This window comes from Pelodiscus sinensis, chromosome 1 (genome assembly GCF_049634645.1).
Source record: "Pelodiscus sinensis isolate JC-2024 chromosome 1, ASM4963464v1, whole genome shotgun sequence".
Classification (NCBI taxonomy): domain Eukaryota; kingdom Metazoa; phylum Chordata; order Testudines; family Trionychidae; genus Pelodiscus; species Pelodiscus sinensis.
In genome coordinates, this window is record NC_134711.1 from 131,625,295 (window position 1) to 131,641,573 (window position 16,279).

Here is a 16,279-nt window from a genome sequence, read left to right on the forward strand (position 1 = left end):
CTGGATCCAGCCCCCAAGGCTCATGGCTCCCCAGCCCATGCCTACTGCAGCACTGGAACACACAAAATTTACTAGCTTCGGCTCCACTGGTGTGCAAAGGAAATGTGAGGAGTTACTTTCTCCTTCTCAGTCAGGGGTTACATCAGTGAGGGTTGGGTGGTTGGGTTTTTTTTTCTTCTCATTTGTGTGTGGCCCTGACTGATTTTTCTGTGGGTCAGCAGCCCTCAGCCCAAAACAGGTTCCCCACCCCTGCCTTAGAGATAGATCGATAGATCGATCGATCAGTAGATGGATAGTATCATGAGCTTTCGTGCGCAAAACCTACGGTCTCAGATGAGCAGAATGGAGAGAATTCGGGGTTTTTTTTTAAACGTTGATGTATTTTTGAATGAAGTCAGGCATTTATAAGTTTCTGATAATTTATTTTGGTATTTGTATTGTGGTGGTGCCTGGGAGCCCTTGTCATAATTTAAAACTCTGTTGTGCTCGGTAGGTGCTGAACAAACAGAGAACAAAAGACAGTCACTGCCACAAAAGATGTATAATGTTAGCATAAGACAAGAGACAACAGGTGCATACAGGTAGGGGCACAAAGAAGCAATGAGGCAATATTGGTCAGCACGACAAGCAGTAGTCTCCACATAGCAGCAGCAGCCTACATGTTGTTCAGGCGTTTGAAGGAGGAGGAGGTAGCTCTGTGGACGTTTATGGAGCGATCCTCCCAAGTGTGAGGGGCAGCATGGGAGAAAGCACAGAGGTGCTGAAAATTGTAACAAGTGGATGATGAAGGTTGGCATCATGGGCTGATCAGAGGCAGGGTTAGACCAGTGATTGATCTAGTTTAGTATCTCTCCTCAAGGAGTGGTTACCTCCTAAATGGTTCAAAGTGTGTGTGGGGCGGGGAGGTGTTTTCTCCCATTCCTGAAGCATGAAGTGTGATAACACCTCTTGACTGGATGGCCCTGGGAAAATGTGAGTTTCTCAATTGGACTGTATTATGCTTAAGGCCTAGATTGCAACTGGGAGTTTTGGGGACATGAAAGTAGTCTTGCCCTATTTGTACCCCTCACTCCCTGGGGGGGAGGGGGGCTATAGTAGCTACACTCAGCTGAGGCCAGGGATTGTATAGTGCAAATGTCAATCGCCACCTCAGTGAACCTGGATAGGACGCAGGATCACACCTCTATCTTCCTTGGCACTGTCTGGCAGGGTTGGTTGGCTGCTGACTGAGTGTGCCTTTGGGATCTGGGGTCATGCCCTCTGTTAGTGCTCAGTCCTGTGAGGATCTTGGGGGTTGATCTGACCAACACCCACTGAAGGCAAGGAGAGTCTAGCTTGATGGCAGTGGGTGTTTGATGAGGCCACCTGTGCACCCGTAACTCTATATTTTCAGTGAAGGTTCATGGCACTCAGTCTGGGAGGCTACATCTACACTACAAGGTTTTTGCGCATTACCGGCAGAGCATCCACATGTTTTTACACAAGAAAATTGACAGAACAGAGGGCTTTTGCCAGTAGAGTTATTCCTCTTCCCATGAGAAATAACTCCTTTTTGTGCTACAGTTCTGTGCAATGAGGAGTAACGGTAGTTCAAACTAGGAAGCCTAGTTCGAACTACCTAGTTCGTGCCCCGTGTAGCCCCGCTTATGCAAATGAAGCCCGGGAAATTCAAATCCCGGGCTTCATTTGCAATTGCGGTATGCCAACATTACCCTCCTATTTCGAATTAGGAGGGTAGTGTAGACATACCCCCTGAGACATGGTCTCCACATTAATTCACCCCAATCCTCCATGTTTCCTCAGCAGTCCCACTGCATTTGTCCCTGCTATTGCCTTCCCTTCCAGAGTCATGATCACTATAAAAATACTGTGATACAGAACAGCTTCTTCAAAGCAATGTATTGTTTAGTCATCCAGAGGAACGTGATGGTCAGAGAGAAAAGGGTTAAAACAACAAAGGGGTTCATGCACGGCGGCCTTACCTAACGCTTAGCATTTCTTTCAAGACTTAGGCTATGTTTACACTAGCACTTTTGTTGGTCAAGGGTGTGAAAAAACCACACACCCCCAACTAGCATTAGTCTCACCAACAGAAGTGCCAGTGTGGACAGTGCTATGTTGGCAGTGGAGACTTTCCAATAGATATAACTGTGACTCATAGGGGGTGGTTTAATTAGGCCAGAGAGAGCTCTCTCCCATCGGGATAGAGCATAGATGCAAGAAGTAAGGGTGCAGGGGATCCTGCAGGAACCCCGCATTTTGCTTCCCGTGCCTGTGACCTAGCTGCCAGCTCACACCTGGGTCTCAGTGACCAGCCCCTATGCCTCTGGATGTGGACCCTGTGGCTTGCAGTGGTGCCCCTAGGCCTAGCAATTGGGACTCCAGGTGGCAGCAGAGCCCCCAGCAGCCGAGACCCTGGGACCAACAGTGGATCCTGTGGGGTTGGCTGACTGGACCCCCAGAGGCAAGTAAGTAGTTTTTGTTTTCCATTCCTAATTTTCTTATTTCCTTATGCTGTGACGTCATTATCACTCAAGCATGTTTTCAGTTATCATATTCCCTTCTGAAGTGTTTAGTCTAGGCTAGACCTGTTATCCATGTGTTGTGTTAGTGCGTCTTTATTGGTTGTATTTTACGATGCTTTTATGATTATAGATACCAATCCTAAATACTCAGCCCTGTTGTCATTGATTTCAAATCTATTTGTGCCATTAACTTCAATGGAAGCACTAAGTTATCAATGCTCGGGTGTGCTCAGAAGTCCAAGATCTTGCATTTGATCTTGTTTAGACAACTGTAATCCAAGAACAACTTGAATAAACCAGTGGAATTACATCAGGATAAAACTCATCTAATGTAAATGAGATCAGAAGCAGTGCAAAAATATGCTTGGGCTAAGGCTTTATAGAGAGCACTTGTTACCTTTCTTGTGTTAGACATGGTCTCCTTATGCTACCTGTTAATGTTACATTTGCTTTGTTTGAACCACCACTTTTGGAGCTTGTGTTTAATTAATGTAGTGTGCAATATCTTTCCCAGAACCCTCTTCGCTCTATTGTTTTATGTTCAACTCTCATATTTTATTCTTTGGCTTGTGAGATATTTCTCAGAATTATGGGTTTTAAAAAAATCTTCTTTAAATATCATCATATTGCTTCCCCATACCACCTCCCCTGATTTCATGATTCATGAGGAAGTCGGGATGAATACTCATACGTATTTATCATTACCTACAATTAACTGTTCATACTTTTGCATGCCCATTGCAAGGGCATGGTTAGTGCATCAGAGATATTTGTCCCACCCAAGCCCATAATGCTGAGTGTGCCCCATAGTCCTGCTTTCATGCTAAAATTCATTAGTCTGAAAATATACTGTCTGATGTGTCAGCCAATTCACATAAGGCGTACTCCTATGCCCCTTACACATTCAAGACCTTGGGGCTGCTGAGATAAGGAATAACTATTAGTGTTGATGAGCACTGCAGAAGTGGGCACTTAATTGAATCTGATGCTAAGGCCATGAATGAAATCCTGGCCCAGTTGAGGTCTATGGCAAAACTTCCATTGACTTCAAGAGGGCCATGATTTCATCACACATGTCTAATAATATCTAATTATCAATTCCAGAGATTTTAGAAATGCATCTATAAAAGACACTGAAAATGACATGCTTGAAATATGTTTCTTTCTTTTCTTTTCCAGAAAGTATTTTGGAGAAAAAATAGGACTGTATTTTGCATGGTTGGGTTTATATACAGAATTCCTTATTCCGTCTTCTGTAGTTGGGATTATAGTGTTTCTTTATGGATGTATAACCATGGAAGATGACATTCCTAGGTAAGCTTGTCTGTGAACAGTATTTTGTTACTCAGTACTTATAACATTTTGTTATTGGACTTAATCCTCAGTACGTGCATTACTTTTAATATGTTTGAAGAGCATTTGTATTTTATTAACAAACAAATCTGTATAATACAGCTGTTTTTATTTCACAAGGATCCTACACATATGAAATAATGTTGTTCAGACCAAATACATTCCTTTCTGTGTTTACAAGTATGTAATAAACTTACGGAGCGTATTTATTTCAATAGCTGCACCATTGAAGATCCAAATAAACATATGGTCATATTCCCCTGTGTTTCATTCTAAAGTCACACTTATGCAATATGTGTGCATTTGCATCTGTGTAATATTTTAATGAAATGCAATAGAATATGTTCATTTGGATCTTTAATGGTGTGGTCATTCAAATAATGACACAATAAATGTATTGCATTCTTATAAAATATGAGAATAAACATATTGATCAGAAAAATATTATTTCAGTGTTCTTTCTTGATGTGGGATCGCAGGGAAATAATAGCAGCTGTGTTAGTATAGGTTTCCAGATATAACAAGCATATATTTAAAGTTCTACAACATGGTATATTTCAAACAATGATGCCTTTGAAATACACGGTGCTGTTCGAATGAAAAATAAGCTCTGTTTACATAAATGATTTGAAAATTTAAAATTAGAGCTGGTCAAAATGTTTAAAATGAAAAGTTTCCCCAATTGCAATAATATTTTTCAATGTCAAAAAATTCTGTTTTCCATGAGAATTTTTTTTTCTTGCAGCTATTTTATCTGTCATTTTTTCATACACTGACAATTTTTCAATTAATTAAAAAAAAGACTTTCAATAAAAAAGAACAGTGGAAAAATTGGGAAATTTCAAATAAATGAAAAAGTATTCATTTCAAACCTGCTGCTAGTTCATTTTTTTATTAGCCCCATTTAAATGTACACCAGAATTGGTAAACAGAGACATTAGTATAATAACAGTTCAATCATATTGTGTGTTTTTATAAATATGAGCAAACTCCTGCTTCCCTTATTTCTAATGTTAGGTTGTAGTGCATGGCACATTGAAGTGAATGGAAGGGAAATATTTCCTTTTTTAGTCCATTGTAAGTTGAGTTACAGGTAGGTCAATCAAAATTTAGCAGGTTGCCGTTTTCTACATTTGGAGATTGCAGTATTCTCTAATTCCTGGTTACCCAAATAGTTACTTGTTTGTTTTTGTTTTCTGTTGATGTGGCTATAAATAAAGAAATGTTTTAGTCAATCTACCACACTAACATAAATGCCCACTTCTAAATGAAAAAAAATGGAAAAGTATGAATATTTTGGTAATTTGTTACTTACTTTTTAAGCATGACCGTGGTAAGTCATGATGTTGGATTCTAATATTGCCTTTGTGTCTGCACAGATATTCCCTAAGTATATGGAATTAACCTTATTCTTGGCTTCTACACATAAAATATAAACTCTTTTTTTTGAATGGGACAAACCTTTCATGCTTCAGGGAAAAAGGCAGCCTCTAAATTATGGTTAGGATGGAACTTTACTGGTAGATTGTTCCATAACTAACCACTGTAGGGATTCTTGCAGTTTCCTCTGAAGCATAAAGTAGCCATGATCAGGGATAGGATGCTGTATAGGAGAGACCTTAGCTCTGATCCAGTATGGTAATTTCTATTTTTGTTAAATTAAATTGGCAAGTTTTAACACCACGATCACAGTGCAGCAAAACAGATCAAGATAATTCTCAAGGACTGGCAAATGATGATTGATAACATTTCTGATGTAGATTGTTTTTAACCTGATTTAAATGAATTTTTAATCTACATCAGCTGTGCCCATCTCAAATAAATCTTATGTGAACATTAAAACTGCAGAGGGACTTATGGCAAAGATACATCTGCTCCACCCTCAACAGCCTTGTCAAATACCATGTTATTTTAACTATGTCATAGCTGGAAATAGAGCACATAATTAAAATGAATTAATTTCCAGAGGGATAGTTTTGACTGTTGGAAGGAATAAATCATTTTCCATCACTAACTTCTATGGTACTAGAAAATCACCCCAGATGTTTGTCAAAAAGGAAACAATCACACACCAGAACAGTGTGAATTTAACCATAGTATCAGTGAATCAGGCTTGTAAGCTCTTCTGTTAGGCCATGATTCTGCAATTTGATCTATGCTTGAGCTACCTGAGCACGTGACCACTGACCTGAATGGGGCTCCATCTACTATATATTTGAGAGAGTTTGTTTGTCTGTTTGATCAAGAACTCCTCCTAAATGGCAAGAGTTAGCACCACCAAATTCGGTTTACAGCTTCCTCTTATCATAACTTAAAGGCATGGTTTAGTCGTGCCAGGAAAAGGGGATGTACCTGAAATGGGATTGCTTCTCAGAAAACCACACAGAAATGAGAATGAATCACCAAAGCAAGTACAGTCCTTAAAAATGACATAACTGAACGTACATTGAGAGAGACTGAACCAAGATGAGCCAGAAAAATAGGAGAAACCTGGAATAGAATTGCTTTTCAACAGACTTCACAGAAAAGTGGTAAAAGAGAAATTTGGAGCAATGCTCTGTTTTGGCACATCTAAATTAATTCTTATGGAAGGTTTGAAAACAAGAAGAAAATGTTATTGGAAACCAAATTGACTATATCTCTTTTTTGTTAAAAACATAATGAATGATAATAGTTTACAGTGATGAAGAAAAATACACTTGATGGAATTCCCATCTTTAAAAAAATTACTAAAAAAATTCAGTGGAAAATTCATCAATCCCTTTTTTAAGAAATCTGAATTACAAATTAACTTCATGAATATAATACTGTATTTTTGAAAAATGTGAGCAGCTTAATAGAGCATGTACGGTATATTTTCCTTTTATTTAAAAAAAATCTTAATTTACTTATGGACCTGGGCAACACTGGGTAAATCTGCTAGTTTGAGCTTAAAGGTCTTGCATATAGATTTGACAGCACGAATGTGGGGGATTTTACGGTAACATCAGTGGGCTTTGGCGTAGTGCCTGAAGGAAAACAGTAGCGGTTAGTTAAAGACTAGACTATAGATAGTTGGATAAACACATGAGAATAATGCACATTAAAAATCTTTTAAATAGACATTTAAAAAACTTTAGAAAATGTTTGTATTAGTTTATAAACATGCCAGTCAGAATTACAGTATTTTTGTAACTCTGTTTCTGGTGTCTCATGGGAAGAATGGATGCTTGCTTGAACTATATCAGATGATCTCAGAGAGTAGTGATGTTAGTCTGTAACTTTAAAAAGAACGAGTAGTCCTGTGGCACCTTAGGCTATCTCTACACTACTAGGTTATTTCAAAATAATAACTCCCAAAATAACTATTTCAAAATAAGCTTATTTTTCTTCACAAGCAGAGTTATTATTTCGAAATAACAAGACGCTCTCCTTGTTATTGTGGAATAAGGGAAATTATTTCAAAATAACTTCCCAGTGTAGACATGCCCTTAGGGTACATCTAGACAGTGGGGCTATTTCGGAATACTGGAGGTATACCCACGAAATCTTATGATACTATATATATGTTAGTCTTTAGGGGAACGTCTACACAGTTGCAAATTTCTAAATAATGTGCTATTTTGACACATTCTTTAACCCTTGTGGAACAAGGGCTACAGGGAGGCCGAAATAGTGTGCTCGTTATTTTGAAAAATATTTTAAAATAATGGGTACATTTAAAAGATGTGGGGTAGCTATTTCAGGATCCTGGATATAGCCCCACTGTCTAAATGTGCCCTAAGGTGCCACAGGACTACTCGTTTATATTGTATGATGTAATGTGAGGCACAGGGTTGACTGTTCAGCATTTGAATGCATGAGTCAGGAGACAGAGCTTTACATTTGTGGTGGTAAAGTAGTTTTCATCATATTTTGGAAATTTTGATTGGGATTCTTTCCCCCTGAAAAAATAAAGAATTGAGTCAAATTGTGGCCAGAGAGCATCACATGCACATTTGGAGAGATGAAATGAGTTGGCTAACATTCTCAAAACTGATTGGGTAGTGTGGTTAGGTGCTGTAATTTTTGGATACCCAACTTGAGATACCTCCAAGGGTCCTGATTTTTTGTAAGTGCTGAGCACCCACCTTTTTGATAATCAGCCACTATTAAAGTGTCTCAAGTCAGGCACCCCAAAATGGAGTACCCCAAATAAGTAGTAACATCAAGAAATTTGGCCAAAATTGTGTAGCAGAAGATGCTAAAGACAAGCATTGTGCCAAAAGCTCACCTTGGGAAAACAGTAATAGACATGTAGCAGTGTTAGTTTAGTCTAGCTGAAACAAAAAACAGGACTATGTAGCACTTTAAAGACTAACAAGATGGCTTATTAGGTGATGAGCTTTCGTGGGCCAGACCCACTTCCTCAGATCAAATTGTGAAAGAAAATAGGCATGACCATATACACCAAAGGGATACAATCAAAAAAAGTGAACACATATAAAAAGGACAAATCAAATTTCAGAACAGAGGGGGGATTGGGGGGGGGGAGGTAAATGTCTGTGAGCTAATGATTGTACATAGCAGTCAACTGATCAGCTCCATCTGTGAAATGGAATAAGTAACATGCACTTTATAGGGTGTTATGCAGATTTGTGGAGCCATATTTCCTCTCATTTACACAGGGCCAAACATTCAGCATAATACTGGCCTAGATTCACACACAGATGAATGTGGCATTTAGCACGTGTTCTTGTTTGAGATGTTAGTCCCTGTCAGAGACATGTGTTTGTTAAGGATAAGCCAGAATTTGGCCCATGGAGTTTATCTTTCTGCAACTTTAAACCTCTTTTTTCATGCATTCAAAAGCTGACTTGCACCTCCTGCGTGTCAAAGAGGATTTCAATTCTGATTTCTTTTAATTATATTTAATACACATATAGAATTATAGAACACTAGAACTGGAAGGAACCGTGAAAGGTCATTAAGTCCAGTCCCTTGCCCTCATGGCAGGACCAAGCTCTGTCTAGATCATCCTTGGTAGATGCCTATCCAACCTGCTCCAGTTTTGGAGATTCCACAGCCTTCCTAGGCAATTTATTCCAGTGTTTAACCACCCTGACAGTTAGGAAGTTTTTTCTAATGTCCAACCTAAACTTCTCTTGCGGCAATTTAAGCCCATTGCTTCTTGTCCTATCCTCACAGGTCAAAAAGAACAATTTTAACCCTCCTCCTTGTGAGTTTATTTTATATTTAGTATACTTAATGAGCTATTCTTCTGCAATAAAATCCAGCAATCAGAATGATTTATTATCTTGCATTGATTTTCCTTAAGCATGTGCTTAAGCCTCCCAGTGCCTAACAGCATGCAGTCGCTGTCCATGCTCTACTTTGACCTACAGTATAAAGTACGAAGGAGCCTTCTCTTAACTGGAAACACGTTGTGACATCTCTCATTTGTTATTTATAGTAAAGAAATGTGTGATCTGCAAAAAGCCTTCACCATGTGCCCTCTTTGTGACAAGGCGTGTGACTACTGGAACCTCAGCACTGCATGTGCTACCGCACGTGCCAGCCACTTATTTGACAACCCGGCAACAGTCTTCTTCTCCATTTTCATGGCTCTCTGGGGTGAGTGTGGTTTTGAACATTAGCAATGTTATTACATCTTTGGACTCATAACAGAACCAAAAGCTGTGATGGCACAGTCGTCGAGCAATAACATTGTATTGCGCTTAGGGGTTTAAATGTACTTCATATGCGTTATACGGCTAGCAGGCCCAAAAGGATAATATGTGCTGGCTTTTGCTGAGGACTGCAGTTAGCTATGTTGCCCAGAATTTCCTCCCCTTCCTGGCCTCTATTAGGATTGTGGTGAGAGGAATGTAAGTCTCTAGGGTCTGAATTCCCAAGGTGTTTAAAGCGATAGGGCCCGAACAGAGTCGGGTCATCGCCCCAATCTTGGGGGCTCTAGCTGTGCTCTCAGTGTGCAGGTGTTCTTTCTGGCAACTCCTTCCGAATGCTGGAACTTGCTGTCCAGCCACCTAGCCCCTCAGGGCACAGTGCTGACCCTTCAGACTATCCAGGATTTAAACACACCCCTCTCATAGTATTCCACCCCAAAAGTGTGAAGCTTCTGGTTTATCATTGAACTCTCTCAGGGATCCTCTGCCCATTGTGTTCCTGCCCCGCAGCAGCCTTCCTCATCTTAATCTGCTGCAAACTCTCTCTCTGTCCCTGTCCTCTGCCCCTAAGTTCCTTTATGCACACTTGCTGGGGCCATCTGCTTCTCTTGTTCTGCCTTTTGGTAATTTGCCATAACCCCTCACCCCTCTTTACTGCAGACCTGGGGAGGAAGTGTCTTCTCCCAGGTGGAATAAACCTATTGCCCCAAAGGGGTTTACTTTGAATAGATGATCATTGTGTGCTGCTCATTTGCTGGTGACTGTCCCAGCAGAGACATAACCCAACCACAACGCAGCTCAGGTGGGATCCGCAACCATAGGCTTGCCAAGAAACAGTGTGCATGGTAAGGTGTCATAAAACTGAGATGTGTTAGAGACAGAATGCCCATTTCATCACACTGGCCAAGGACTGGAGCTAGCTGCACTACCAGGGATTCCCTCTGACTGTGGCTGCCTCTGTGATTCCTGGGACAGGGGCATGGTGTGTATAAAAATTGGAAGAGGGAGCCATATACGTACCTATAAATCATACAGCCCAGGAGTTCCTCTTCTGTGCCCTCAGCCCAGGCCTGCCGATGGGGGTGGGAAGGGGCAATTATCCAGGGATCTAGATGATTTAAAAGGGCCCAGGGGCCCCTGGTGCTGCCACTGGCAGTGCAGCAGAGCTAAGGTGAGCTCCCTGCCCATCCTTGCTTCACACTACTCCTGGAAGCAGCCGACACAGTCTCTGCTGCCTCTGGAGTGGAGTGGGAGTCTCCATGCACTGCCGCTGCCCCAAGCACTGACTCTGCAGCTCCATTGGCTGGGAGCTGTGACCAATAGGAGTTACAAAGGTAGTACCTGTGGGCAGTGGCACATGGAGATCCCCTGCCCCCTCCCACCTAGGAGCCGCATAAAGTAAGTGCCACTGCACTCCAACTCCCTCCCAGAGTAACGAACCAAGCATCATGAGGCTCACAACATTGCACAAGTTGGCAACATGGTTAACCACAGCCAATAATCTCTCTAGAAATGAATGATGTTGAGTGTTACAAAAACTGCGGTGTCCTGGTTTATCTGCTGCTATGGACTATATAATGCACAGGCTTGTGAATTTGCTACCTGAATCTATCATAGTTTCAGCATGGACATCTAGGTTGCAATGTGTCCAAACCACAGAAGAATGAATGCTCTCAGCACTGGCAACTTGACAGAACAGATATGCACAATCACTGCTTGAATATGCCAGAAGATTATGGCAATAGGCTGGGAGGAAAGAATTGGATGAGAAACATGGAATAAAATAAACTTAACACGCTGGAGTTGTATTCCCAGTCCTATGTACTTTGATCTGTTACATCAAGTGATTTCCTGCATGGTTGCACGGGGTGACACTGTCCATGGAGATGAACATAAGGAACATCCTTATGGAATACCCTCTGATGCACCAGGGTATAATCCAGACTAATGAGCAGTTATTACCCCTAATTTGTAACCTGGCATGCCCTTGACAATGCTTTGTGCTATAGTCTGCAGCCTAGACTGCTCCCAAACTGCAATGCCAGCTATGCTTCTGTGGGTGAGGTAACTAGCCAGCTACACCTTGGCTATTACCAACCTTGGTTATGCTACCAGGTGGCACCATCACAGCACCAGTTCCAGATTTCTCCCCCTCCTCCCCAAGCAATGAATAGCCTGTTCCACTCCTGGACAGTGCAAATACATTGAGTCCATAATTCCTTTAAGCGGGTAATGCACAGATAACACGGAGTCATATGGACACTTCAAGTTGATCACACTGGATTAGGTAACACAATAAAACAAGTTTGTTTACTAAATAAAGATAGATTTTGAGTTAGTATAAATAATGAGGCATAAAAATCAGAAGCAGTGACAAGAAAAATAAAAATAAATTGTTTTCTGGTAACTATTTTTGTCGCAAAGCAATTTTTTCACCCTATGCTCCAGCAGATTACTGACCTAACTCTTAGGTCAAGACTCTTCCATCACAGTCCAATGACTGCTTCCTTTGTCTCTTCAGGTGCAGTGAATGGGATGGGCAGGGAGAGAGAGAAGGGTGCCTTTGAGTCTTCAGCTACGTTTAGACTGCATAGTTTTTCTGGGATGCCAGAGGTACCTCGGAAAAGCAATGCTGCATCCAAGGAATGTGTCCACTTTTCAAAAAAAATTTTTGAAAAAGCGGACATGCTCTTTCGCCATCCCTGTAAACCTTGTTCTATGAGGCAAAAGGGATATGTTGAAAGAGCAGGTTTTTCCAAAATGTGGAGCTGTGTAGACGCACCAAATTTCAAAAAAGCCTCTTTTGAAAGAAAATCGGAAAAAGATATGCAATTTGCGTACCACGAATTGTGTCTCTTTTTCCGATTTAACTCTGCAGTCTAGACATAGCTTTGTCCCTACCTTATATTGTCTTAATTCCCAGCTGAGAAATAGGAGACTGCAGAATTAATTCGGAAAAAGAGACACAATTTGCAGTAGACGTAACCAAAGAGTCTCCTAGTGTGGAAGGGTTTTCTCTGCTGTTTCCTTCACCAGTCTGAACATTCTTTGTCTTTCTTATCCTGCTTGCTGACTCTGTTTACTGTGTCAATGCAAATTAAACAGAGCACATGTTCCTTTAAGAGAAACCAGTTTCCCAACTTCTGTTTGTTCATGACTATGGGGTTTGAAACATGTGTTAACAATACTTTACAAAGAAAACTTGTAACTTCACTGAGGCTGTGTCTACATTGGCAAGATTTTGCGCAAAAGCAACCACTTTTGCGCAAAAACTTGCTGCCTGTCTACACTGGCCGTGAGTTCTTGCACAAGAACACTGACATTCTAATGTAAGAAATCAGTGCTTCTTGCGCAAGAATTATGACGCTCCTGCTCAGGAATAAGCCCTCTTGTGCAAGTGTTCTTGCGCAAGAGGCCAGTGTAGTCAGGCAACATGAATTTCTTGTGCAAGAAAGTCTGATGGTTAAAATGGCCATTGGAGTTTTCTTGCGCAAGAGAGCATCTACACTGGCACGGATGCTTTTGCGCAAAAGCACATCTCTTGCGCAAAAGCACATGCCAGTGTAGACGCTCTCTTGTGCAAATACTCTAACTCAAAAACTCTTGGGCTGCATCTAGACTGGCAAGTTTTTCCGCAAAAGCAGCTGCTTTTGCAGAAAAACTTGCCAGCTGTCTACTCTGGCTGCTTGAATTTGCGCAAGAACACAGACGATCTGATGTAAGAGTGTCAGTGTTCTTCCGCAAATACTATGATGCTCCAGTTCGGGAAAAAGCCCTCTTGCGCAAATGGCGAAAATGGCGATCAGGGCTTTCTTGCGCAAAACCGTGTCTAGATTGGCACGGATGCTTTTCCGCAAAAAGTGCTTTTGCAGAAAAGCGTCCGTGCCAATCTAGACGCTCTTTTCTGCAAATGCTTTTAATGGAAAAACTTTTCCGTTAAAAGCATTTGTGGAAAATCATGCCAGTCTCGACGTAGCCTTGCGTTAAGGAATATTTGTGCAAAATCTTGCCACTATAGATGTAGCCATACAGTATTGCTGCATGCCTTTAACCAGGACAGTACTGGTCATCAAATTATCAGTTTCCAAATGATACCTTACAAGGCATACTTTGCACAAAGATTATTTTACTAGTGTGTAAGAGTGTGAACACAACAATCTATTCTACCTCCAAATTTATCATTAAAATTCCACTTTGTGCTAATTGTTGGCTTTTAATTTTGGTCCTGCAGTGACAATGTATGAATGACATACTGTCTCAGATAGAATACAAGTATGTTCCTAAGAGATTTCTTGCTTGAAAAAGAAAATCCTTACATCTATGCAAATGATCATTTCCAGTGCAATTGAATTCATAGTAATTTCCCTGTAGCATCAACAATATGATTTATGAAGTATACTATTGACATATCCCATGTCTGCATTTTCAGAAATGAGATGAAATTACTAAAGTTTGTAGTGAAATAGAAAACAACAAGCAGTTCTTTATGTACTGGTTTAAAAAAGACACTAAAGGACAATAAAATCTTTTCTGAGCCATATCCTGTCATTAAAATAAAGTTTCCCACAGACTGGAAAATTCTTTGTGCTGAAACTATGATAACTGAGCTTGTCAGTGCAAGAAAATACTCCCATCATGTACCAGCGTCTGCAAAGTAAAACCAAGTATCCCATGTTAACCCTGCTCCACTTGCATACAGAGCATTATATTACACTGTTATTGCTGCCCAGCTAATAGAGAGGACATTCTTACTATCTAGCATTCAGTTTGCTGACTAACAGATCTTCTGTTCTTTGCATACCTGAATCCAGCTTCTCTTACAGTGTCTTGAATAAACATTGGTTGGGTCACTTTTTTGTAAGATGTAGTGATGGAGAAGCTGTCATGCATTATTATTCACCACTAGTATGCTTAAAAAAGGGAACAATATGGTATTTATGCCCTGCCGAGCTGGTTTCATTTCATGGTGAGTGCTGTGCATTAGAATTCTCCTTTCATCCTTCTCACTTCTTGGGAAAGACGGAGAGATTTATTACAGTTGCTATCAGGAAAGGAAGCATGCTCCCATTACTTCTTGTTGGGACACTTCATTAAATATCTTCATGAGCTCAATGACTCTATTTTCAAAGCCCCATATTCATTGAGAATTGTAACTCAAAAAAAGAGAATCACACCTGGCTCATTGCGCTTATAGCTGTTAATGTTCAGAGATGTCAAATTTCCACTTACAGTTAAGGAATTTCAGGGTACGTCTAGACTGCAGAGCTTTTCCGGGATACCTCTGCTGCATCCAAGGAATGCGTCTGCTTTTTTCTGAAAAAAATTTTGGTAAAGCAGATGCGTTTTTTCAGCATCTCTGTAAACCTCATTCTATGAGGAAGAAAGGATGTTCCGAAAGAGGCTTTTTTCTGACATTTGGCCCAGTGTAGACAGGCCAAATGTCAGAAAAGCCTCTTTCAGAAGAAAAATGTATCTTTTTCTGACTTTTCTTTGTAGTCTAGACACAGCCTCAAAGGAACAAGGAGAGCTGAGCTCAGAGCTGAGCTAGTTTACAGCTGGTGTAAAACTGTGTAGCTTCAGCAATTTAAATGATGTGGATTTGCACCATTGGTTTATGTAGCCCAACCAGTTAAAGTTGGGTAAGTGCTGTCATTTTCATCCCCTTGAGCTAAACAGGGAAGAAAGGCACAAATCCATCTACAAAACCATCAAGTGGTTTTCTTTATAGTTATTCCAGGAAGTCCTTGAACCCCGCATAATGTGTTAAAGAGGGTTTTTTTATATTTATTTGCACTGAGGTCTCAAAACGGGATGAGTAAAAATAACAATTATCTGAAGATATGGGCTTAGCTTTCAGTAATAGGTTGAAAATATTTTCTGCTGTCTGCCAGTTCTGCCAGAGCATCCTGCAGTGACTTTTAGATTCTTGTAATGTGAGAGGACTTGTGCAGAGAAGATGGTGTGTACTGTGCCCGACAGGTCCCATTTAACACCCAAGTACGTTGGATACAAGATTCATTTCAAAATCTGGCCATTCATTATGGTGCCTAAATGAGAGATTGTATATTTTGAGAAATCTGGCCTTAATTGTGGGTGTTGTGCACTTGAAATTTTTTTCTCTGAGTTCTTGAAAATCTGGCTCCAGAACTTGATTTTTACTCTGGTCTTATGACCGTTCCATCTGTGAGATGTACACTTTTTATATTTGTTTGTCTAGAGTGCAACTCCCAATATCAGAATTTGTTAACAGGCTGAATAATTTTGTCTGCAGGCTGAATTATCTTTTCAGCAATAGAGTTCAGTGAAGGGAAACAGCTGTGAAGAAAAGTTTTCTTCCCTCCTCTCTATATTTCACAAGGTCTGTCAGAGAGCACATTTTGAGTTAGCAACTGCTTTGAATAGTCCCATACTTGGGTTGGAAGCAATGAGATCTCAAACCATCTCTGATGTCCTATCGACTGCATAGCCCTTTAAGTTACCCATAACAGAAAGGCTGGATGAGGCCCAGTGTAAAGTCAAATAAAAAAATGAATCCGATCATCTGTATTCAGTCAGCTCATCTCTGTAGTCTGCAGTTATGTGGTTCGGCATGGGCAGCAGACCTCTTCCAAACTGTACCTTGCTCTGGCACCCATGTCAAAGTCAAAAGAATCAGGATCTAATTCTCCATTGATTTGCACCTTGTACAGTTTTACACCTCTGATAAGTGACTGCAAAGTGGCAGAGGTGACATGTAAATGTGGCACAACGGAAAGG

At 40.6% G+C, this 16,279-nt stretch overlaps 1 protein-coding gene across 2 annotated transcripts in view; it reads left to right on the forward strand.

Moving 5' to 3' along the window:
- The window catches only part of ANO2 (anoctamin 2), a 264,010-nt gene that overhangs the window by 98,248 nt on the left and 149,483 nt on the right, over positions 1 to 16,279 (forward strand). For both annotated transcript variants that reach the window (XM_006128152.3, XM_075901649.1), the window contains 2 exons: positions 3,705 to 3,839; positions 9,310 to 9,470. In XM_006128152.3, coding sequence (XP_006128214.2) covers positions 3,705 to 3,839; positions 9,310 to 9,470 — 296 coding nt within the window. The remainder of the gene's footprint in view (positions 1 to 3,704; positions 3,840 to 9,309; positions 9,471 to 16,279) is intronic.